Below are 22,695 nucleotides of genomic sequence, written 5' to 3'. Positions count from 1 at the left end.
CTTAGTGGTCAGCACGACACAGAGAAGATTGTACCCGGCACAGCTTTCACGGCAAAGTTACACCGGCACGAGGAGCCGTGGAAGCTTGTGCTGTGCGCTTGGCTACAGGGAGCACAGAAAAGCAGCAGCAACTGGAAGAAGTTACCGGGGCGCAGGGCCGGAGCTGCACCACCGTAGGAAGGAACAGAACGGCTCCACCCGGCTCTCCCTATGGCGCCCAGACCCCGTCCTTCTCTTCCTTCGTTCCTCCCTTTCTTCTTTCCTCCTTCCTTTCGTCTCCCTCTCTCCCTCCTTCTCTCCCTCTCTCCTTCAGGCCCAGCCCGAACCTGCCCGGCGGAAAGCGGCCCGTCGCCCTGGCTGCGCATCTGCTGTTTACACGCGTCCCCATAGAGACGATTCCCCTGCCAGGACCCCTTCGCACCGTCATAGCTGCCCAGGCAACGCCTGACGCGCTGCTGCCGCTCCCCAGCGGCAGCAGACCGAGCACGGCCCAGCACCACCCTGCCAGGAGGCGGGCTCTGCAGACCGGTCGGCCCCGGCGCAAGGCCGCCAGCACGGAGCCGCCGGCTCGTCTGCAGGTGCAGCCCACCCCGGCCTTTGCGCGCAGGCGGCGGGAGGACAGAGGCAGGCGCGAAGAGGCCCCTCAGCACCGCACTGCCTCGGAGCACGATGGGAGCAGAAGTCCCGGACCCAGAGGCGCTCTCCGGGCCGTTTTCCACCGTGAATCGCGCAGATGGGGGCGGGGTTTCACACGCCTAGCCTTTCGGGAGCTGTAGTCCCAGAGAGTGAAGGAGATGCTCAGGCGGGGGCGGAGCAGACTCCGTTTCCCATCGGGCAGCGCGGCGCCATTGTGGCTGCTCTCACAGCTCATTGGTCTGCGGCCGGAGCTGGGCCTCGCTCCCCGCCCGGTGACACAAAGCAAATTCAAGATGGCTGAGGCGGTGGCGGGTATCTCGCACGGAGGGGATGCGGCTCTGCCGTGTCCGCCCGAAGAACAGGACCTGATTCGGCGCCTCCGCAGGCTTTACCCCGCTGTCAACCAGGAGGAGACGCCGCTGCCGCGGTCCTGGAGCCCTAAGGACAAGTACAACTACATCGGCCTCTCGCAGAGCAACCTGCGCGTCCACTACAAAGGTGCTGGGCTGGGGCGGCGGCGCCGGTTTCGGCTTCGGCCTGTGCCTGGAGCAGGGCGGCCCCGCGCGGCCCTTGCCCGGCCGGCACCCAGGTCTGCGCTGGGACCGCAGCGGGTCTGGTAGCCCAGGGGAAGGGGCGACTCGGCTGGGAAGTAGTGTGGGGAACGGGGTATGCCAAGCTCCGGCCTCGGGGCGGGCTGCTGGCCCGGCGTGCCATTTGTTTCTGTGGGCTCGGGCAGTGGAAGCGTTCGGGAGCCAAGGGCTCTTACCCTGGGGAAGTGTGCTGCCTTCTAGAATTTCACTAGGCCGGGCCCGAGCGCTTCAGTGTAGCCAAGTCGTGTGTTTACTCCGTCATCCTGCCTAAAGCCTGGGCAAAGAGCCGCATGGCATCGATGCGGAGCTGGGGCTTTGGCTCCGTGAGTTTACACAAAAGAGATGCCTGCGGACTTGTAGGACTAGGGGAATCACACTGGTGTTTTCCTTGCTCGCCAGTGGAAGCTGTTCTCCCTACCCACCCAGCAGAGAGCTGATTATTCCTTTTCCTGCTTGGTTAGTAAACGCTAATATCAATCGTTTTTGTCTTATGTTGGTATACATTCGTCTTCAAATTCTGTATGTGGGGAGACAGGTGCTACTGTGAGTCTTTCTCAGTTACTTCACAGTGTAAACAAAAGAAAATATACAGTGCTTATATGAGGGGACGGTTCATGGTGGCAGCACAAGGTTGTATATTTCAGTTGTCTGAAAAGAGGGCTTCAAGTTGTTGGATGTATGTAGAAACAGGTCCCTGCTGTGTTCTGGTAGTGGTGTTTCAGACCAAAATGTGGCAGGGTTCAGCTCCCATTGGGACTTATATTTCTGTTCTTTCCTAGGTCATGGCAAGAATCACAAAGATGCTGCTTCAGTCAGGGCTACACACCCTATACCTGCAGCCTGTGGCATTTATTATTTTGAAGTGAAGATCGTCAGTAAAGGTAGAGATGGGTAAGTGCTTCATTCCAGTTCAGTGGTTGGTGATATGGATTTAACAGTTCTGCTGTACTCTGACCTCCTTTCTGGAAGGGCTAGAGGTCCTGTGGTTGTAGGGTGGAACAGGCAGGTATATCACAGGGAGGTTGGATTCTTCTGGTTAATAGATGTAAAGATGGCAGAATGTGCTGGAGGCAGAGGCACTTACACAGCTGCTTTTCTGTGCTGTTTGTTATGGGCAGTTTTAAAAATTTAGGAAACCTTGGGTCTCTGGTGCAGTTTGAATTGATACTGTTTTTCCTTTTGCTAGCTAAATCTGGTCACGTAGATTTCTGGAATTATGCTTCAGAAGTTGAATGAATTAGGGAGGAACTTTGACCTTAATTTTGGACTGTTAGAGAGATTTTGGTGGGGTGAAGAGTACTCATCGCAGTACTTGAGCTCTGGAAGGAAAACTTCCAGGACTGCTTCTTATAAACCCTATATGCATGATCAAGGAAGATATTCAAAGAAGCAAAGTGGGATGAAAGTAAATATAAGCTGGAATCTGTGCTAATTATGTCATCTCTGATCTGAGACCTGAATATGACCTCAAGTCAAAGGGCCTTAGCTCAGGATAGATTGCACCACAGAGCTGCATGACAGATGACAATGTGGAAGCTTAGAGGACTGTGTTGGAACCAAAATGCTAAATCTGAGAACATTTTTCCTGCCCCAGTCCTGCTTTTTGTGGTACTATTTAATATTGTAGGCTGTTGTTGAGGCTGTGTTTGCCCTGTCAGTGTCTACTACTTGACCAGGATTAAGTGGAAGAACTGCCACAGCAGCAGATCCTCTCAGTAACATTAGAAGCAGCCATCCCCTGCGAAGTGGCACCTCAGGGAGCTGAGCTGGCAGTGGGGTTTGGATCATGTCTTGTGGTCATTCTGTTGGGCAGTATTTTGATCCAATATGTAACAGAATGAGGATATATAGAGAGTTCCTTTAAAGCAACATTAAGGAAGTTGGGAAGGCAATAAAGGGGTGTTTCTAACGAGGGCAGAGTTTCCACTGTTACTGCAGGTCGAATCTTTAATCATTATAAAGGTGTCAGCCTGATGTGTATGTGTTTGGCATTTTTTGTTGCTAAAGGATGAACATTGCAGAGCTAACTATCCTGGAAAGGGAGAGCCCCACAGGAGAAGATATGAAGTGCAGTTAATTAATTCAGTCCCTCAAGAATAACATTTGAACTCTAGCTGTTTTAGGGATCTGTCCTGGGTTCATCTGTAACGGTTACTTTTCTCCTTCCTAGTAGCTGGTGCAGTGCTCTGTTTTAGCTTTAGTCTGGGAACAACGCTGATAAGAAATGAATGTTTTAGTTGTTGCTCAGAAATGTTTACTGTGATCAAGGACTTTTCAGTCTCTCACACTCTGCCAGTGAGGAGGGGTTGGGGGAGTCATGCGAAAGGGACTGATTGCTGTTTGGGTCGGCCTGGGTATCTGTTGGTGGGTGATGAGCAGTTGTATTGTGCATCACTGCTGCTTATTGTGATTTTGTTTTTTTTTCCCTCTTCCCTTTTTACTTTTATATTCTCTCCCCTTGGTATTTCCCTTATCATTAGTAGTAGTAGTGGTAGTAGTTTTGTATTGTTCTTTAGTTACTGGGCTGTTCTTATCTCAACCCATGAGGTTTACATTCTTTTGATTCTCCTCCCCATCCCAATACAGGGGGAAGTGGTGGAGGAAGAGCAGGAAGTTTATGTGATTGCTGAAATTGAAATAATTTACAGGAACAATTTTACAAAGAAACCTCATTATGACAGGTCACTGACCTAGAATCATTCTAGATCAGTCTTACAGAGGGATAATGGAATTTTCCACTTGTTTCCCAATATCCGAGTTGACTATATTATTAGTCCATTGTTGTTTTTGCTGTATTCTGTAGTTACAATTACTTTCCCAGAATACTTTCAAAGATGGGGAGCTGTGTGTACACTATAGCAATATGAACGTGAACTGTGATCTGAAGGCAGGCAGCGGGGAGCCTTCGAGAGCTTGGCTGATGTCTTAGCCCTTCCTGTACTTTGTTTCTCTTTTGCTGGTAGAGCGTGCTCCAATTTCTAATCCCACTGTGGCACTGGTATTTGGAATTGTTGATTGATATTGTAGCTGCTTTCTGTCTGCCACTCAAGAAGCTGCTCTTGAGTGTCTCATCTTTAAAAGTGTGCTTGTTGGAGGCTTTGTGTGTTGTCTCTGCTGCAGTTCACTATTATATCTCTTCTTAAGAAGCCCTTCAGTGTTTATTGTGCCATGGTGGCTTCAGTTTAAAGGAATAAAAGTCCAGAAATCTAAAGCTGGGATTGGAGGAAATGAAGTTTTAAAGTGGCCCGAGGGCAAAGCATGCCCCTGGGAACTCAACTGGAAGGAAGCCTGCTAGTAAGGGGAGAGGAAGAAGAGTCTTTCTGAGCTCTTTTCCAAAAGGGGTACTTCAGATGTGAAGTCTCTGTTCTATAGCTTGTTATTTTGTTTCTGCTGTACAGAGTAGTGAGGTGTTATTCACTGTGTTCCTCTTGCTGGAGTTTGTGACAGCTTAGGTTTAAAATGTGAGCAATTGGGATTTGAAACAAGGATCTCAAAAAAGTCATAGGTGCAGTGGGTTTCAGGAAGTGTGCTTTGAGGAGTTCTGGTTGAATTTGCTCAAAGCTGTCCACTTTCTATGCTAATAATTGTTAGTGGAGCACTCTGTGCTCTGTTTGGATGCTGACAGTTTATTCTGTTAATAAACAACTGAAACTAAGGCTGCAGGTAAGAGATGGGATAGAAACTCCCAGTGGCATTTACTGGAGATGTGGGAATCCTGAAGCTGTCATGATGTTTTTTTTGCAGGCTGAGAAGAGATGTTAGAATCATAGAACCTAGAATCACTTAGGTTGGAAAGGACCTTTAAGATCATCATGTCCCTAACCCTGACCCTGCTGGTCACACTGGTGCTGATACAGGCCAGGATGCTGTTGGCTTTCTTGGCTGCCTGGGCAAAAGTTGGCTCATGTCATTCAGCACCCCTCAGATCATTTTCCATGAGCAGCTTTCCAGCCACTCTTCCCCAAGCTTGGAGCATTGCATGAGGTGCTTGTGGCTCAAAATGCAAGACCTGGCACATTGCCTTTTTGAAACTCATACCCTTGGCCACAGCCTATTGATCCAGCTTGCCCAAATCCCTCTGCAGAGCCTTCCTATCCTCCAGCAGATCAATACTCCCACCCAACTTGGTGGTGTCCACTAAATTACTGAGGGTGCACTCAATTCCCTCATCCAGATCATCAGTGAAGACATTAAACAACAGTGGTCTTAACGCTGAATGGGGAATTTTCCTTGTGAAAATGGTTAAGCACCAAAACAGGATGCCTAGAGAAGCTGTGGCATCTCCATCTTCAAATGTGCTTGGGCAAAGCCCCAGACTGGCTGACATAACTTTCGTAGTTACTTATGCTTTGGTCAGAAGGATGAAGAGGGAAGCATAGAATTGTGGAACAGTTTGGGTTGGAAAGGACCTTCAAAGCTCCCTGCAATGAGGAGGGACATCTTCAACTAGATTAGTTTGCTTAGAGCCCTGCCCAGCCTAGTCTTAAATATCTCCAGGGATGGGGCATCCACCATCTCTCTGGGCATCCTGGGCCAGGATTTTGCCACCCTCGTTGTAAAGAATTTCTTCATCACATCCAGCCTGAGTCCCCCCTCTTTTAGTTCAAAATCATCACCCCTTATCACAACAGGCCATGTTAAAAAAATCTCTCTCCATCTCTTTTATAGGCCCCTTTTAAGAACTGAAAGGCCACAATAAGGTTTCCTCAGAGTCTTCTCTTTCACAAGCTGAACAACCCCAACTCAGCCGTTCCTCGTAGTAGAGGCGTTCCATCCATGTGATCATTTTGTGGCCCTTCTTTGGACCCTCTCCAACAGGTCCATGTCTTTCTTGTGCTGAGGACTCCAGAACTGGGCACAGTACTCCAGGTGGGGTCTCACCAGAGCAAAGTAGAGGGGAAGAATCACTTCCCTTGACCTGCTGGCTATGCCCCTCTCGATGCAGCCCAAGATACGATTGGCCTTCTGGGCTGCAGTCACACGTTGCCCACTCATGTCCAATCCTTCATCCACCAGTACCCCAGGTCCTTCTCCTCAGGGCTACTCTCAATCCCTCCATCCTTCAGCCTGTATTGATACCGACCCAGGTGCAGAACCCTGCTCTTAGCCCCTTCAACTTCATGAGGTTGAAGGTTGGAAAGTCTCTAGGTCCAGATCTCTCTGGGCCTGGAGGTCTGGTCCAGACCTCTCCCTGGTTCTGTGGGTGGCTTGCTTCCAGCATTCCTTGGGTGAGCACTTGCAGAAATGTACATGATTCTCTTGTTCATAAGTTGCCGCAAATAACTCCTGCTTGTGTAAATCATGGTATTTATAAGTTCAACCTTAACTATATTTTAAGCACTGGACTCATCCTTTCTCAAACATGTGTTTGTGGTCACTTGATTTGTCAGCACATCTCTCAGTTTCTGTTTTCCCATGAGATGATCTCTGCTTGGTAAACAGAAGCAGTGTAAGACTCATCAGGGTAGGGGCAGTAAACCTACAACTTACAAGCTGTTGTGACTCAGGAGTACAATTTGTCTTTATTGTCCTCTTCATGCTGAGACAACATGAATTGTCTCATGAGTGGCAGTGCTTGTTCCTGGCAACCGTTTTGGTTTCTTGACCTCTTTTACCTCCCCTAGCCATGCAGTGGTTTGTGATGGGGTGTGACTGAGGGGATCATCCTGCTGGCCAACCATGAGTGTATACAGGTTCCTGTTTCTAGTAATGCTTTCTGTGGGGAAGAGGAGACCCAGAAGGGCAGAAGAGGGAGGTTGGGAAGACATGGGCAACAAAGTGAGTTGGTATCCTTCTTCAGCACTGTTTCACAGTTGCTCTGGGATGTGCAGCCTGTTGCCCACAGATACTGGTCAGTGCTCCCTTAGGTGATGGGCATTTTTCTAGGAGAGGGAGGAAAGAGTACTCTTGAGATGAGTGGCTAGAGAGCTAATCTGGCTTTGTCCATACCATAGTTTATTTTAAATCTTCCTTTAGGTTTAATGCAGAAGTGCACTGTATCCCAAACTTAAAAATAGCTTTGTTTCTCTCTGAAGAGAAAAATAAAGGTCAGAGGTATTGGTTGTTTAGCAGTCTTTACATCAGTAACAATTAATTTGCCCTTCTCTCTCTTGCTTGTTTCTTCTTGCCAACTTTTCGCTTCTCTTCAGCATATGGTGAGCGTGATTGCTCTTTGAAAAGCCTTTCACTCATGTGCTTTGATGGTTTCCAGATACTGATAGAAGGCTCTGCTTTAATGGCATGGTTGTCTGCATGCCCTTGTCTGTGCTGTGGCCATCCTGTAACGTCAGGTGTGTCTGGATGTAGATGAAGGGGAAGGCTAAGGGATATTCTGTGGGAACTGAGAATTTCCAGTGCTTGCACATGCTGTGTGATACCTAATTGGTAGCTGGGAAGCCTGTAAATAATTGATTTCCTTCCCCTTTTTATTTTTTTTCCATCCTGGTTTCCTGAGTCCAGAACCAGTGCAGAGAGGGGGTTGCTCTGTTTGGAGATGTCTGCTTACTTGAATTTATGTTGTTCCATAGACATTCATTTAGACAAACACATAAATCCCACAAGGAGATTCAATAAACAGTTTTCACCTTGTTCCAATTTGCAAACAATCTTGCCCAAGCAAGTCCTGCTTGCTCAGCTACTGATTGATGAGCTGTGGTGCTCTGAGGTGGAGGGACACGCATTTTCTGTGGAGTTTTCATGTCAGTTGATGACGTGAGAAGTTATTTTCTGTTTCTGTTCTGCAAAACTCCTTCAAAAGGGAGTAACAGTGAGAGCAGCTTTTTCAATGTAAAGCTGGTTGTGAGATTGGAATATCTGATTTGAAGTTGATAACTTTTTTTTATCACCTTATTTTTTTAATCAATGAACTGGGAAGTGAAACTCGGGGCTTTGTAGCAGTATCATGGGCCCATGCATTGTAATGGTAGAATACCAACTTCTCAATAAAAGAATTTATGAAATTAGGAAACAAAATGGAAGTAGTGACAGCGATGTGTGACTTCCTCACTTGTGATGTGTGCATTAGGTATGTCTAATGAAATCTAGTTTTCAGGCTGTGATAATAACCTCTTTCTTTCTGTTAATTTTTCCATTTTTTTTTCTGTGGGCTTTTTTTTTTTTTCTTAATGTTTTGGGTTGGTTTTGTGGGTTTTTTTTTTCAGTTAGAGTTGTGAGATTTGCAGAGTAAAGAAGAAAAATTTCAGGAATATGTGGTTTTGTTTTTGATTTTGTTTTCTGGCCTCTCCTCTTGCTTTTTCTGAATATCTGTTATAAAAAGGGTGGGAAAATGGCAGAAGTCAACTATATCAAGATCAATTGAGCATCTTTAGAATATGTGTAAAAAACATTATGATTCAGTTCTTCAGAATATGGTTACAGTTAATAAATCATAAAATAATGGGAACTAATTATTTAAATATTCTAGCCTTATGGATCTAAGAAATTCTCTGTTTAATAATGAAATTGTACAAGTGGCATAGCTATTTTAGAAGGGAAACTTTTTTCCTTCAATTATGGAAGTCTGGAATGATGAATTGCTAAAGAATTTATAATCTTAAAGGTTTTTTCCAACCTAAATGATTGTGATCTATTGTGAAGCTTAACTCTCTTCAGCTCTGCCACTGGTGCTGTAAAGCTGAATTGTGTTAGCTGTGCTCTATCTGCATTGTAAGTGGGGCCCCCAGCGCAGGAGGGATGTGGAGCTGTTGGAGGGAGTCCATAGGAGGCCACAGAGATGCTGCGAGGGCTGGAGCAGCTCTGCTCTGGAGACAGGCTGAGAGAGCTGGGCTGGTTCAGCCTGGAGAAGAGAAGGCTCCTTAAGGGGAGACCTTAGAGCAGCTCCCAGTGCCTAAAGGGGCTACAAGAAAGCTAGAGAGGGGCTTTTGACAAGGGCCTATAGGGACAGGATAATGGGGAATGGCTTTAACCTGACAGAAGGGAGATTTAGATGAGATCTGGGGAAGAAGCTCTCCCCTCTGAGGGTGGTGAGGCCCTGGCACAGGTTGTCCATACAAGCTGTGGCTGCCCCATCCCTGGGCAGTGTTCAAGGCCAGGTTGGACGGGGCTTGGAGCAACCTGGTCAACTGGAAGGTGTCTCTGCCCATGGCAGGGATTTGGAACTGGATGAGCTTTAAGGTCTCTTCCACCCAAACCATTCTAGGATTCTATGAAGATTAAGTTCAAAGAGATAGAGCTTTTTAGTTCTCTCCCCCAGTTCCAAGTTCTTCAGCAGTAAACATCAGCATGCATGATGCTCCAGCCCAGTGACCTTTAAACAGGACAACATCACCTCTGACTCCTAAAAGAACTTGTGAGGTGGATTCTGCATAGCAGAGATATAAAATACACAAATTTAAGTTGCATCTTTGGAAAAAAAAAGTATTTTTTTTTTTTTGATTCTGCCAATATAAGGTTTTCCTTGGAAAAGAGATGGAAAGAGCCAAAGTGGTGACTGTACTTTGAAATTTTAATTAACTCTTAATTTAATTAACTCTTACAGATATAAAAGGTCTCAGATACACTGACTCGGCCAGGAAGCATTATATATTGTCACTGGGCAGAAATTACCCAAAAAGGTAGAAGGAAAATTATTTCACAGGAGTGGTAATATTTGACTAACCTAAATTGACACACAGGGATGCCTCAAAGAGGCTGTTACGAGCAGTCATACAAGGAGAGGAATACCGACCTCTGCATTTAGTTTATCCCCAAAGGGAAATCCACCCAGGTGAGAAGCAGTTCTTCAAGTCCAAAGTTGTTTCTTCAGAACAATCTTGATACCCAGAAAGCCTGCCAAAAAGTCAGTGCAAGAAAAGTTTTTTGGCTAGTCTAAAGCTACTTTTGTGAGCAACCCACAAAAATCCTCATGAATCCAGCAGAAAATCTTCAGAACAAACCTTTGACAGCAAGTAGCTAATGTTGGAATTCCAGTGCTTCATCTATTTGCCTTTTCAAATGCAGGAGTGAAGAACCTGTTGGGTATAATAGAGAACTCGGCAACAGAACTCCAGGTATACCTGTACTTTTTATTCTCCAGTTTTAAGAGTCCCAGAAGCAACAAGCATTTCCCCTGAAACACCTGGAAAACTCAGCCCTTGGGAAGCATTGCTATATGCAAAATAAATGTGGTGTAGAAGGAGGGAGGAAGCAATTAGTCCATGGTCTTAGCTGGACCAAAACACTATCCTTTAAACAAAGGAGGTATTTCTTTACCCAAAAACCTACAAGACTTTCTCCAAGAAACATAAAAAGAGTGCTTATCTCAAATGCTAGTTCTGACAAGTAGCAGAGCAGATTTAAAAAGGCTCTGCCATGAAAACAAAGATATTACGATTCCCCTTTATTTCATAGCCTGCTGAAAGGTACCAGTTCAGAATGGTGAAACAATTTATGCCGTTCGTTTTCCAAGTGCCTTTACGTGGAAGGCAGACAAAATTCACACCATCTGAAAGGTGGAGAGATGAAGGTGGAAAAATACACTTTGGTTGCCTAATAGTCACAATCCTAGAACTCTTCTTTGCTGCTCCAGTAACACCGTGCCAGGGTAAAACATGCTGTAAAGAAAGACAACTGTGTATGCCAAGATACCCTAAGGCCCCAACTTAAAAACATAGATGTTAAATAAGTTAGTAGGTCATGACTTCCAACAAAGCAGTCATGCCCTACTCAGTCAGTGAAGTAGGAACATCACTAACACGTGGTAGAAATTCCCGGGGTTAGAATTTTATTACGCACCTCAGCCAAGACCAAGCAGCCCTGCTGAGCCACGAGTTAACCAGGGGGATGTTCCTTTCCTCCAGAAGTAGGCCTGTGATTCAAAGGCTTACTGCATCCTGCATTTTTTTCTAATAACCACACCTATCTGGTAGGAATCCTGTCCTCCCCGCTATCATGCATCCCACTCCTTCAACACCCACAGCTAAGTCTAAAATAATCATACTGAATTCTGGAGTTAGAGACTAATAATACACCCCATAACACTGGTGGCATTTCAGACACTTCCACAGTCTCTTGTGCAAAGCTCTGAACTATCATTCTTGTCTGAGGTGGGCCCTGACTTCATGCCAGGTTTAAAGAGTGTTGAGAAAAGATAACCCTTATCAATTCACCACCTGAAACCACATTGTTGCAGTTATGGTGGGGGAAGGGGCATGTTCTTTTAAGGGAGTGAAAAAACAAGTTGCATCTGTTTAAAAAAAAAAAAAAATATATATATATATATATACCTGTGGTGCATAAAATACTGGATTCCAACTATCTCTGACTCCTAACAATAAATTTTTTGGAACTACTACATAATGGAGTGTAATGGATGTCTGAAGTGGAAGCAGTTCTGTTTTTACTAGTGGATGTTGTGCTGTTCTGTAATGGTGCTTCAGAAATAGCACTGACAGAAAGAATCCCAGTCCGTCAAGCAGAGGTCAGTAAAGAAATAATGCAAGGGTGAAAAGAAGGATATAAAGGCAAGAAAATCAAATTCTTAAAAACGCATTTAAAACAACTACAAGTATCCTGAGGAATGGAGGAGATGCTGCTCAGCTGCCCTTAGAAAGGCAGAGAAGCTCTAAAAGCCAAAGAACATGGAAGAGAAGGTGAGTGAAGGGAACAAAATGAGGAGGCAGCAGGCAGCAATGTGGTAACATAACACTTCTCAGTCTGTTTATGAGTACATACTGGCAAAACTACAGAGGAAGAGTAAAAAACTATTTTTGCTGGACCAAGGTATTAGATTCCCAGCTCCCTTCCACTTTTAGGATCATGTTCAACTGGTATCTGTCAGCTGTAGGAAGGGTCAGATCATCCTTTTCTGAGTTACCTTCAGGAAGGGAAAAACACTGATGATGTAGATTAGTAATATATGTAGGAATACTGAAAAAAGATACAAATCAGAGATGAAGACTTGACTTGAGCACCATTTAAGAAAGAAAAGGCATAATACAAGCCTCACCAGGCTAAAATTACCACTGGGATCTAGAAGAATAACCAACTGCTCCACCTGCCACCCAAAGCACTATTACATCTGATATGACACCAAAGCCTGCAAAATGCTGTGGTTGAAACCAACTATACCTTAAACTGAGGTGTTCCACCAGTTTAGTTTTCAAACTTCAGATCTTTTGCTCATAACAGCTGACTCTGTTCTCTAAGTCAGCTGGTATTCAACAAAGGTCATATAAGCTGTTTCAGAGGCAAATGGTGTATTCAGCCTGGGAACAGCATAAAGCATTACTGACATGAATTCTTTGATTATTTATTCTGGTGACACCCAACAGAATAGGTGTAAGTTCTGTTTGGTTTGTACTGGTGATTAACAAACCTCACTTCCAAATGAGCAGCTGAAAATTGAACGAAGAGTTGCCAAAAAAATTTATCCTGCTTGTGTAGTTACCTGTTTTATGCATGGTGAGTGCTGAAGGACCTCAGCTGACCTTTCTTGCATGTAGCTGGCCATTACATTGGCATAGCCCTGTTTGTCAGTGTTCATTCCAAGAAACTTTGAACTCTCAAAGCCCTCATCTTGTGGCAGGAAAATGCTGAGATGTGTGAAGTTACCGGTCCAGGAATACATTCTCCATATCATGATCACAGTTACAGGTTGGGCAGAGATGAGATTCAGAGTAGCCCTGTGGAGAAGGAGTTGGAGGTGTTGGTTGATGAGAAAATGAACATGAGCTGGCTTCAGTGTGTGCTCGCAGCCCAGAAATCCAACCATATCCTGGGCTGCATCAAAAGGAGTGTGACCAACAGGTCGAGGTGATCCTGCCCCTCTGCTCTCCTCTCGTGAGACCTCACTTGGAGTATTGTGTGCAGTTCTGGTGTCCTCAACATAAAAAGGACATGGAACTCTTGGAACAAGTCCAGAGGAGGGCCACGAAGATGATCAGGGGGCTGGAGCGCCTCCTGTATGAAGACAGGCTGCGAAAGTTGGGGCTCTTCAGCCTGGAGAAGAGAAGGCTGCATGGAGACCTCATAGCAGCCTTCCAGTATCTAAAGGGGGCTATAGGGATGCTGGGGAGGCACTCTTCAATAGGGACTTTAGTGACAGGACAAGAGGTAATGGGCTAAAACTTAAACAGGGGAAGTTTAGATTGGATGTAAGGAAGAAATTCTTTACTGTAAGGGTGGTGAGGCACTAGAATGGGTTGCCCAGGGAAGTTGTGAATGCTCCATCCCTGGCAGTGTTCAAGGCCAGGTTGGGCAGAGCCTTGTGTGTCATGGTTTAGCGTGAGGTGTCCCTGCCCATGGCAGGGTGGGTTGGAACTAGATGATTTTAAGGTCCTTTCCAACCCTAACTATTCTATGATTCTATGATCATGTATCATGTCACTCTTGAAGACAGCCCGGGGAGGCCAAGGGCCAGCTAAAAGGAGATGGTGGACCATACGATGGCTGACAGTTCAGTTATCAGATATATGGATAACTGTGTTTCTGAATCCAGGGACAACAAATGACATCCTGAGTGGGCTGGTAGACATAAGCACGCAGCTTTCCTGAGGTATCCAAGTATTGTGCCAGCTGCTGAGTGTGAAGTGATAGTTGTGATGCCTTTGGAGCTGAAGGCATAGAGAAGAGCAGCAAAGGTTATCAGAGAATCCTAGAATGGTTTGGGTTGGAAGGGACCTTAAACCTCATACAGTTCCTACCCCCTGCCATGGGCAGGGACACCTTCCACTAGACCAGGTTGCTTCAAGCCCCGTCCAGCCTGGCCTTGAACACTGCCAGGAATGGGGCAACAACACTTTCTGTGGTTCTGTATGTAAAACTTTGATTATTACATAGGAAGTTGAAATCCAGAGTATCTGCTGTAGCAGTTTCCAAAATGCTTTTCTCCAGCTTTACACAGTACTGATATTAGCTCAGTACCAGAGAGGTGAGGAGGAGCACTTTCGAGTATTTTTACTGAAGAATTGGTGTGGGGAGGATCTTCTGGAAACTGGGCCTCTTCTGAAATAGGGCATGTTTTCTAAATAAGGGACTGAATTAATTTAAAGCCCTGAAAAGCTGGGGTTTGCATGATTAAAATATGGAACTTCATTCTACCAGGACCTGAAGTGCACAAGAAAGACTAAATTGGCCGCGTTTGTGACAATGTAGTTCCATTTATTAAAGAGATTGTAAATAAAGATCTGATAAGCTTTAGATCTCTAACGATTAACATTTCTGTGTAAAAAACAAAAAAAATCAATTATTACCATTTCCATGCTATTTGATTGGGGTGTTGACAATGATTGAGTTGGAGAATTGAAGGGCAGGGAGTAGTTGCTGCAGAAGACTTAACCCACATAGCTTGAAGAAATTTAACTTTGGGTCAACTACTGAAGTAAGTTTTTTGTCATGAATAATGTTTTGTGGAGCAGGTGGTCGAGGAAGCCACAAGAAGAAAACTACTGTGAAAAAACAGGGGGATGCTGGCTGCACCTGTTGAATTTATACATTTACATGAGCAAGAACCCAACAGCAACCTAAAAATATGGAAGCTTGTTAAAAAAAAACGAGTGAGCAGGGAAGCTGTTTCTGTGGTTCCAGGGGTTAAAAGATTTACAGACCATAAAAATTAACAGAAATAGAACAAACAAAATGTGTATGTGCATAAATATTGCAGTGAGGAAGATGAGCCTTTGTGGCTTGCTGTTCTGGTGGCTCGCTGTTCTGGTTTCCCCTGGCTTCTCAAAGAGAATACAAAACTGGAAGTGTAGCAAGAGTATTAAGATGTATAGAGGAGCTTCCGTAAGAGGAACAACGGAGTAGACTGTGAGTAGTTGAACTTGAGAGCACTGGGGAGTGGGTTATGAATGAGGACTGTCAAATCCTTGAGTAAAGTTAACAGAGAAACTTTCTTCCCCTCTCTTCTAATTCTTAAAATACAAGTGTGAAGCAGAATCAGCTCGGACCGTAATTAAGTGGTGGAGCTGCAGGATGTTGTCCTCTGAAAAAGCTGCAAAGGTTTAGAAAGTGATCACATTAATGGAGGAAATCTATTGGGGTGTGAAATACAGAAAGGACACCTTAGAAATGCATAAAATATGTGTTGCACAATGAAAGAATGTTCTTGGAAAGTACAACTGTTTGCTCTGTCCTGTGCATCCCTTGCCAACTGTTCCTTAGGCCATACCTTAGGCTTGATAGACATTTGTCCCCATATACTCTAGCTGACCTTATGTATTTTTTACTGTTAACCACCTCTATAATTTTTTTTTAATGATACATGAAAAAAACCCACCTCAACAACAAACCCCAAAACCTCCAGAAGTTTAGTTGCCGATTGCTTTCCAGTCTTCTTCCTGCACATGAAGAGCTAAAGAATAGCTGTAATTATATACTGGAAAGCTGTCAGTCACTGAAGCAGACTGACATTTTATCTTGGATTCAATAAAAGAGTAAAAAAGTAATGGAAAAGTGATTCTTACCTTAAATGATTGTGTGTTGGGATTTTCTTACTATTCTTGTTTCTGCTGCGGGAGATCAGGTGGCTGGGCAATTCTGTGCTTGACTGATACTTTGTTTTTTTGAAGGTACATGGGAATAGGACTGTCTGCTCAAGGGGTCAACTTGAACAGGCTTCCTGGTAAGTCACTGTTAAGGTTTGTTTTGGTTTACAGTCTGTGCTCAGTGTTCATTTGAAAATAAAAGTTTTAATTTATACATATGTGTATTAGCACATGTGTTTCTGTTAATAAAAATATCATCACTATGAGTGTCTTGGGTCTGGAAGTTTTGAATTATTGAGTGCTACCCTAAACTGAGTTACTAGTATCGTTAATGTAGCCATGATGATTTTAGCAGATAATGGAAATTAATATTAAACTAATGAGTAATGGGTAAGGTAATGAGCTTGCAGACAAGCAAGCTTTTCTTTGTGTCCTATCAAAATAATTTGATGTTTCATGAGTGCATCCTACTTGACAAATTTACATGAAGGAACCTGAAAATGACAGGAAAATTGGCCTGTCATTGCCTTTCCTCTTCTCTTTCCCTCTTCCCACTGAAAAAAACAGAAGAATGTGACAGAGGCCTATTTCCAGTTAATATTGTTGCTTCCCTTGTTTGAAATGTTTATAGGTTATCCACTAAGTTGGTTAAGTAGCTTCTTTTTGAAAAGAAAGAATTGGTAGTCTTTCTCTAACAGTATCCAATTTATTAAGTAAACTTACAATTTTTAGATTGGGATCAAGATAGTGGCTTCTGCCACAGGAATTCTTTCAGCTGGGCTGGAAACCAGAAGTGTTTGGTAGAAGGTAAATGTTCTTCTAGTACCAGGATGAATGACAGCTGGTCCCAGTGGTCATTTTTTTTTTATTTTTGGTGTGATTTACTGCTGATGGAGTTGTTTTACAGCTAAAATGCCTTGTTATGCATCTTGGTATCTCCAAAGGAGAATGTTTTGTGAAAGTCCTAGCAAAAGGAAGAGCTTCCATAGGGTTTGCACTAAGATGCTTGTGAATTTACGTCTCAGTGAGGATTTTGCTTTCATCTTTGCTTATAACTTGCATATTGAGAGAGTGGAATGTGCTTTTTTTTTTTTTTTCCTTATAATTGAAAGTGTTGCAGCATTGGAGCAAAATCACTGACTATTCTCTTGGCAAAATACATGATTCTGTAGCTCTATGATAAATTTCTGAACGTGTATTTCTATAGCTATGTCCGTGAAGTTCTGCTAAGTCTGCAGGTGGAGTGTCAGCAAGAAGATGAAAAGGAGACTAAGCTAGCCAGGGTCCTTGGGGATTTCAGAAAATAGCCAAATTGCTGGTGCCCATTCTTTTAATTGTAAATCTGCTGCTGAACTTTGCGTTGGAGCGGCTGCCTTGTCTCATCACTGAAGAGAAGCATGGGTATCTTGGAATTAATAAGGGAGCATTTGGGACCTTTTGCATTGATAGAGAAGAAATTTGGAATTGTAGCTCAACTGGATTAGTTAATTCAACTAAGATTTCACCAGTGAAGCAAGAAGCATTGTTAAGTGTCAGTGCAGTATGGGGGCCATTGATAAATTGCAGCCACAGTTACCAGTTGCAGGCAGACTTTTCTTTCCCTGGTACTGCTTTGGTTACATTTGATTGACCTCGAGAGTTGTCTTCTGGCCACTGTCAGAGGCAAGTCCTCAGTCCTGTCGCATCTTCCTTGCATCTGTTTTTCTCCAGCAATTTCGGAGCTTGTGGAACCTCTCTTTGGAGGTATTTAGGACTCAGATGCATGTGGCCTTGACTAACCTGATCCGATTAGACCTTTTAGTAGGGGTTGGACTAAGTGACTTATGGATGTCCCTTCCCTCTTTAATTATTCTACACTTATGTGATAGCTCAGATTTTGGGGGAGAATGCTTTCAGTGACACCCATGTTTTAAAGAATGTCCATCTTACTGTAGACTATATTTGTTAATAATTGTTATGAAAACTGCAGCATATGCACATTGGAGGGAGAATTTAGGTCAGGGGTCTGTATGCGCTTGGAACTAGAAAGGAGGAAGGCAGGACACTGCCAGTTTTCTCAAGTACTACTTGGTTGCAGAAAGGTAGGGAATGTCTAGATCAGGATAATCTGGTGTACAGAAGGTATAGAAGTCTCAGTTTTCAGACTTTTTTTCTCTGCACTCCTCTCCTGCCAGACCTCCTGACCCAAACAGGTTGTGCATTTAGGAGATGAAGGACGAGTCTCTTCCCAGGGTTGTAGTGCTTGGCTGTATGGTAGAGGAGTTACTTGGCCATTAACATAGCATGATCTGTTCAAGAAATGTCTTTCTGGCTTGTGCAGTGGAAAGATGGGTGGGTTTGTCTTGTAAACTTGGCCAGTAGACTGCTGGTTGGATTATGGTTAACCTAGGATTCTCCTGGGATTATAACGTACACATATGTATATATATAAAACACCACTGAATATTAACCTGAGATGGTGTATGTACTGAATCTCATCAGTGTGCTGTCCTGAAATTGAACAGCCAACATTTTTTTTTTCCTTCTCTATCGACTAAAAATGAGCCAAACCACTTCTGATAAATGGCTTTAAAACTCAAGAGCTACATGAGCAGTATTTTGTGGCCAGTTTGAATCAAAGTGCATGTATAATTTCTAGAGTGTAGGTGGCAAATGTGGAACTCTGTGTTAAGTAAAACATAAAGTGAACTTGAGACTTAGTGCTTGTTTAGCAATGAACTGTACAAATTTGATCCTATGAACCTGCTGTTTGCTTGGTTGCATGTGGATTACACTGCCAAGAGTGATTTAGTGGGCATAGTTAGGGCGATCTCCCATCATCTGTGTAAAATGAACTGTATAACTCTGTATTACAGCTCAGTAATTATATTCCTGGCTTTTGGAGAATTAGTTTGATTTATTTTGTTATATTGCTCAAGTAACTAAAGTAAGAGTTAGCCTTAACTGTTACCGAGTCCTTCACAGTACAGAGGAAGAGCTCATAAAGAAGCAGCAGACTTTGGAGTCTTGACTTGGCTTCGTGTCAAAGTGTAATTTTAACTTTTTGTGAGCTGAAACCCTGCCAGGGTTGTCTCCTTATATCCTTTCTAAGTCATTTCTGCTCTAACAGACCAACTTTGGCTCGGTGTTCTGACAGAGCAGTATGTAACCCACCAAAAGCAGTGGCTTAGGAGCCCAAAGCCTGGTATGGGAGCCAAAGCTGGTCCCTTTCTTGCTCTCACTTTCAGCGGGGATCCTCTGCACCCTATCAGCCCTAATTCAAAGAATGATCTTGCTGCTGGGTTCTATCTCTAGCTCCTCTACCCCTGTCCCTGAGAAAAAATGCTTTGTCCATATCCAGTTCCAGGTCAGGGCATTTGTACTTTATGCCAAGTTTATTTTGGCTTCAGCCCAGCTCGGTGCCAGTGGGGATAGTGCTGAGGTTTCTCTGAAGAGTGGAAGTGTGACTGGAGCAACTGTGCTGTGAGCGGGACTGCTTTTGAAACTAAAATGCCCTGTCCCTCTTCCAGTCAAGGTTTTGGTGGGCTGTGCTTTGAAAGTCAATTGGTCTGAAATTATTGTGGGGTTTTATTGAAGTGCCAACTTTTGTGACCCTTACATGTCTTGACATACGTTCACATTTTTAAAAGACATCTACGCCATTTACCAATAAACAGTTTGCCTCAAGCTTATGGCTTTTACTAAAAAGTCTGCTGACTTCTTGCTACAGATACAACTGATTTTTCATGTGTGCCCAGCAGGTTGGGTTTTTTTTGTATCAGAGGATGAAATTACATGTTACAGCTGAACCTGATATATCACTTACTGTCGTCAAAACCTGACCATTCCTCCCTGCCACCTACAGCTGCAAAGTCCCTCTTCTTCCCTTGTGCAAGCTCCAGGCTCTGGCACTTGTCAGCTCCTTTGCCAGGCCTTTGGTGTTTTTCTGCTGTTCTGCTGTGTTGGGGTTTTGGCAGGCTGGTTTCTTCAGAACTTACGGAGTGACATTGTTACCTTTGCATCCTGAATATAATGTCTGAAACATCCTTTTATGACGATGATGCTGATGATGATGATGGTGATGATTATTTAGCCCTCAATCCACTAAGTTTTTCTGAGCTCAGCTGAGCATGGTGGTTTGCCACAGGTTTCACTAAACTTTCATAAAATGGAACAGATGTGTTCCTGTCTTTACTATGGATGAGAAGCACACACTGGAGGCAGTTCTCCCTTTCATCGGTTCAAGTTTTTCCTGATGTTGGGTGAGAGCATTTCTTTTGTTACAGGTCTTTGAGTTTAACTGAGAGGAACATACAGCCAAGCAGAGAGGAGAGGCATGATGCTCCCCTAGCATCAAGGTCTTAGTTCAGCCTGTAATGTTGTGAAACCATATCCTTAGGCATACCCTGCTTCGGTTTAAGAAATAGCATAGATAGGATCTGACCAATCTCTTTTACAGACTTTAAACACCCACTGGTTAATAAATGACTTACCCTACTGTGCAACATTATACATGTTAAGGGGAGTGTCAGCTTCCACTCTCCATCCTTTTGTTTTATAAAACTTTGATTATTTTTTCACCTTACTTTTCAAGTGAAAGGGTACTGCTTGGCTTAGTTACTCTCTGCCTGCTTCAAACTCTGTATCAAAAGAGCAAGCTTTCAAAATCAATGAACCTTTATGGACTTGAATTTGAGTGCAAAATAACCAGCAAAAATCGTTGTACAGAGACCTGCTCTGTGTTGGGGTTTGGCTTCAGGGACTGTGATGCCTTGAAACAGTTTGTCCAGTTGTCCTGTGTCTCTGTTCAGCAAAGGGTCCTTGTGAGTGATCTGTTCCGTAGACATGTAGATAAAATAAAAATGAGCACTGGGAATTAAGATTTCCCATACTCCCCTCTACTCTGAAAGCCATCCATCCTTTTCTGTAAGTCACCAGCATGATGAATGGGCTTTCCCTTTTAGCTTTGCTTGCAGATCCCTTCCTTTGCATTCTCCTCTTGCTGATAGATTTCTTTTGACATTTGTAGGTAGGACTTTATTTCTTCTCAGCTTATCTTGTATGTTATCAGAGGAGGTGCAGGAGGGAAGCAAGCCTGTTGAGGACTCTGTCTTCCTGTTCCTTCCTTTCAGAGGAAAAAGCCACTGGTTTCTCCAGTAGGAGTATTCATGAGGGCTTTTCAGGCAGGTGTGCTCCTTTCCAGTGATGACCAGAGAAGGGAGGCTGGATAGATGTTGTATTGTAGGAACCAGTGAGAAACTAAAGGAACTGGACTTGTTCACCCTGGAGGAGAAGAGACGGAAAAGGGATCTAGTAACAGCCTTTTATTATCTAAAAGAGCTTGTAGACAGCATGGGCCCTGACTCTTCTCAGACGTGCACAGTACAGGGAAGAGAGGCAATGGACACCAGTTGCAACAAATAAAATTCTGATTGGAAATAAGATGCTATTCCTCATCAGGGCTGGGGGTGTATCGTCAGAGATTTTAAAATCTCAATTGGACAAGGCTCTAGGCAACCTCATCTAATTCTTAAGTTAACACTGTGATGAGTGGGAAATTTGGCAGGAGACCTCCAGATGTTCCTTCTGGCCTTCCTTCTAGTTTTGTATCAGTTTATGCTTTCTGTTGTCACTTTCTGTTACTCCAGTGATAAATGAATGACTTGTGCTAAAGGACTTAGTCCCAATGGTAAATATAATAATTATAGAAGATGAGACCTCATCAAATATTCTGATCTGAAGCTAATTCAATTATGCATCAGTCCTGCCTGAGAGGTGTGCATCTAAACCAGTCTTTCATTATCTTTCTGGCAACTTCTTTCAACACTGTTGTGCTGGAAACTTTTCCTGATGGCTAAACCGAATCTCCTATGTAGTCTTACTCTTGGATCATGTGGAGGTGAAGAATAATTAATTTCTTTCATCTTTATATACATGGAGACCTCTATCACTTCTTTTTGCTCTTCTCTCTGATGAAATAGCCGTGGCTCTTAATGCACCCTATCCCTACTGGCAATGTTTTCTTGATTTGTGGCAATGTGGGTTGACCTCTTTTGAAATCTAACCATCACAAGCACCAATGTCTTACTCCCTGTGGTAAAAGAAAACATTATAGTTCAGGCAAATCCAGGAAACAGAGCAAATCAAAGTTTTGCTTTTAGTTTAGATGTAATTTTAATGATGTAGTCTATCCTTCTTGCAACTTGTCAACAAATTAGGAAAGCAGATGGGTGATTCTGCCCCTCTACTCTGCTTTCCTGAGACACTCTCCCCGTCCCTCCCCCCACCCCCCGGAGTATTGCATCCAGCTCTGGATACCTCAGTACAGGAAAGACATGGACCTGTTGGAGAGGGTCCAGAGGACACACACAAAAGTGATCAGAGGGATGGAGCACCTCCACTATGAGGAAAGGCTGAGAGAGTTGGGGTTGTTCAGCCTGCAGAAGTCCTGGGTTCAGCTGTAACAGTTATTTTTCTCCTTTCTAGTAGCTGGTGCAATGCTGTGTTTTGGCTTTAGTCTGTGAACAATGCTGGTAACACACCCATGTTTTAACTGTTGCTCAGCAGCTCTTACCCTGATCAAGGACTTTTCAGTCTCTCATGCTCTGCCAGTGGGGAGGAGCACAGGAAGCCTGGAGGGAACAGAGACAGGACAACTGACCCCAAAGTGATAATCCATACCACAGAGCATCATGCTTGGGACATAAACTAAGGGGAGTCACCTGGAAGGCCCAGATTGCTGCTTGCATTGGGCTGGGTGTCTGTCAGCAGGTGCTGAGCAATTGTATTGGGCATCATTTGTTTTTATTGTTTATTGGTGGTCTTTTTTCCCTTTTTAGTTTTTATATTCTCTCCCCTTGTTGCTTCCCTTATCGTTAGTAGTAGTAGTAGTAGTAGTAGCAGTGTTATGTTGTACTTTACTTATTGGACTGTTCTTATCTCAGCCAGTGGGATTTACATTCTTCCAATTCTCCTTCCCATCCTGCTGGGAGTAGGAGGGAGAAGGAGGAGGGGCGTGAGTGGCTGCATGGTTCTGAGTTACTGGCTGGGCTTAAACCGCAACA

General features: G+C 44.0%; 1 protein-coding gene across 5 annotated transcripts in view; it reads left to right on the top strand.

Annotated features, from left to right (window-relative positions):
* Positions 1-812: 812 nt before the first annotated feature.
* Positions 813-22,695, top strand: part of RANBP10 (RAN binding protein 10) — a 66,866-nt gene continuing 44,983 nt past the window's right edge. For 2 of the 5 annotated variants that reach the window (XM_062621291.1, XM_062621292.1), the window contains exons 1-3: positions 813-1,134; positions 2,006-2,117; positions 15,737-15,789. In XM_062621291.1, coding sequence (XP_062477275.1) covers positions 930-1,134; positions 2,006-2,117; positions 15,737-15,789 — 370 coding nt within the window. In that variant the 5' untranslated portion in view covers positions 813-929. Of the gene's footprint in view, positions 1,135-2,003; positions 2,118-15,736; positions 15,790-22,695 lie in introns of those variants that run through there. The other 3 variants (XM_062621290.1, XM_062621294.1, XM_062621295.1) reach the window with 3 other exon arrangements.

The sequence above is a fragment of the Pezoporus occidentalis genome, unplaced genomic scaffold (assembly GCF_034315485.1).
Source record: "Pezoporus occidentalis ecotype Australia unplaced genomic scaffold, CSIRO_AGI_Poc_V1 ctg229, whole genome shotgun sequence".
In the NCBI taxonomy this organism is placed as follows: Eukaryota; Metazoa; Chordata; class Aves; order Psittaciformes; family Psittacidae; genus Pezoporus; species Pezoporus occidentalis.
Note: the sequence above shows the minus strand (reverse complement) of the source record. Positions and strands in the feature narration are given on the sequence as shown.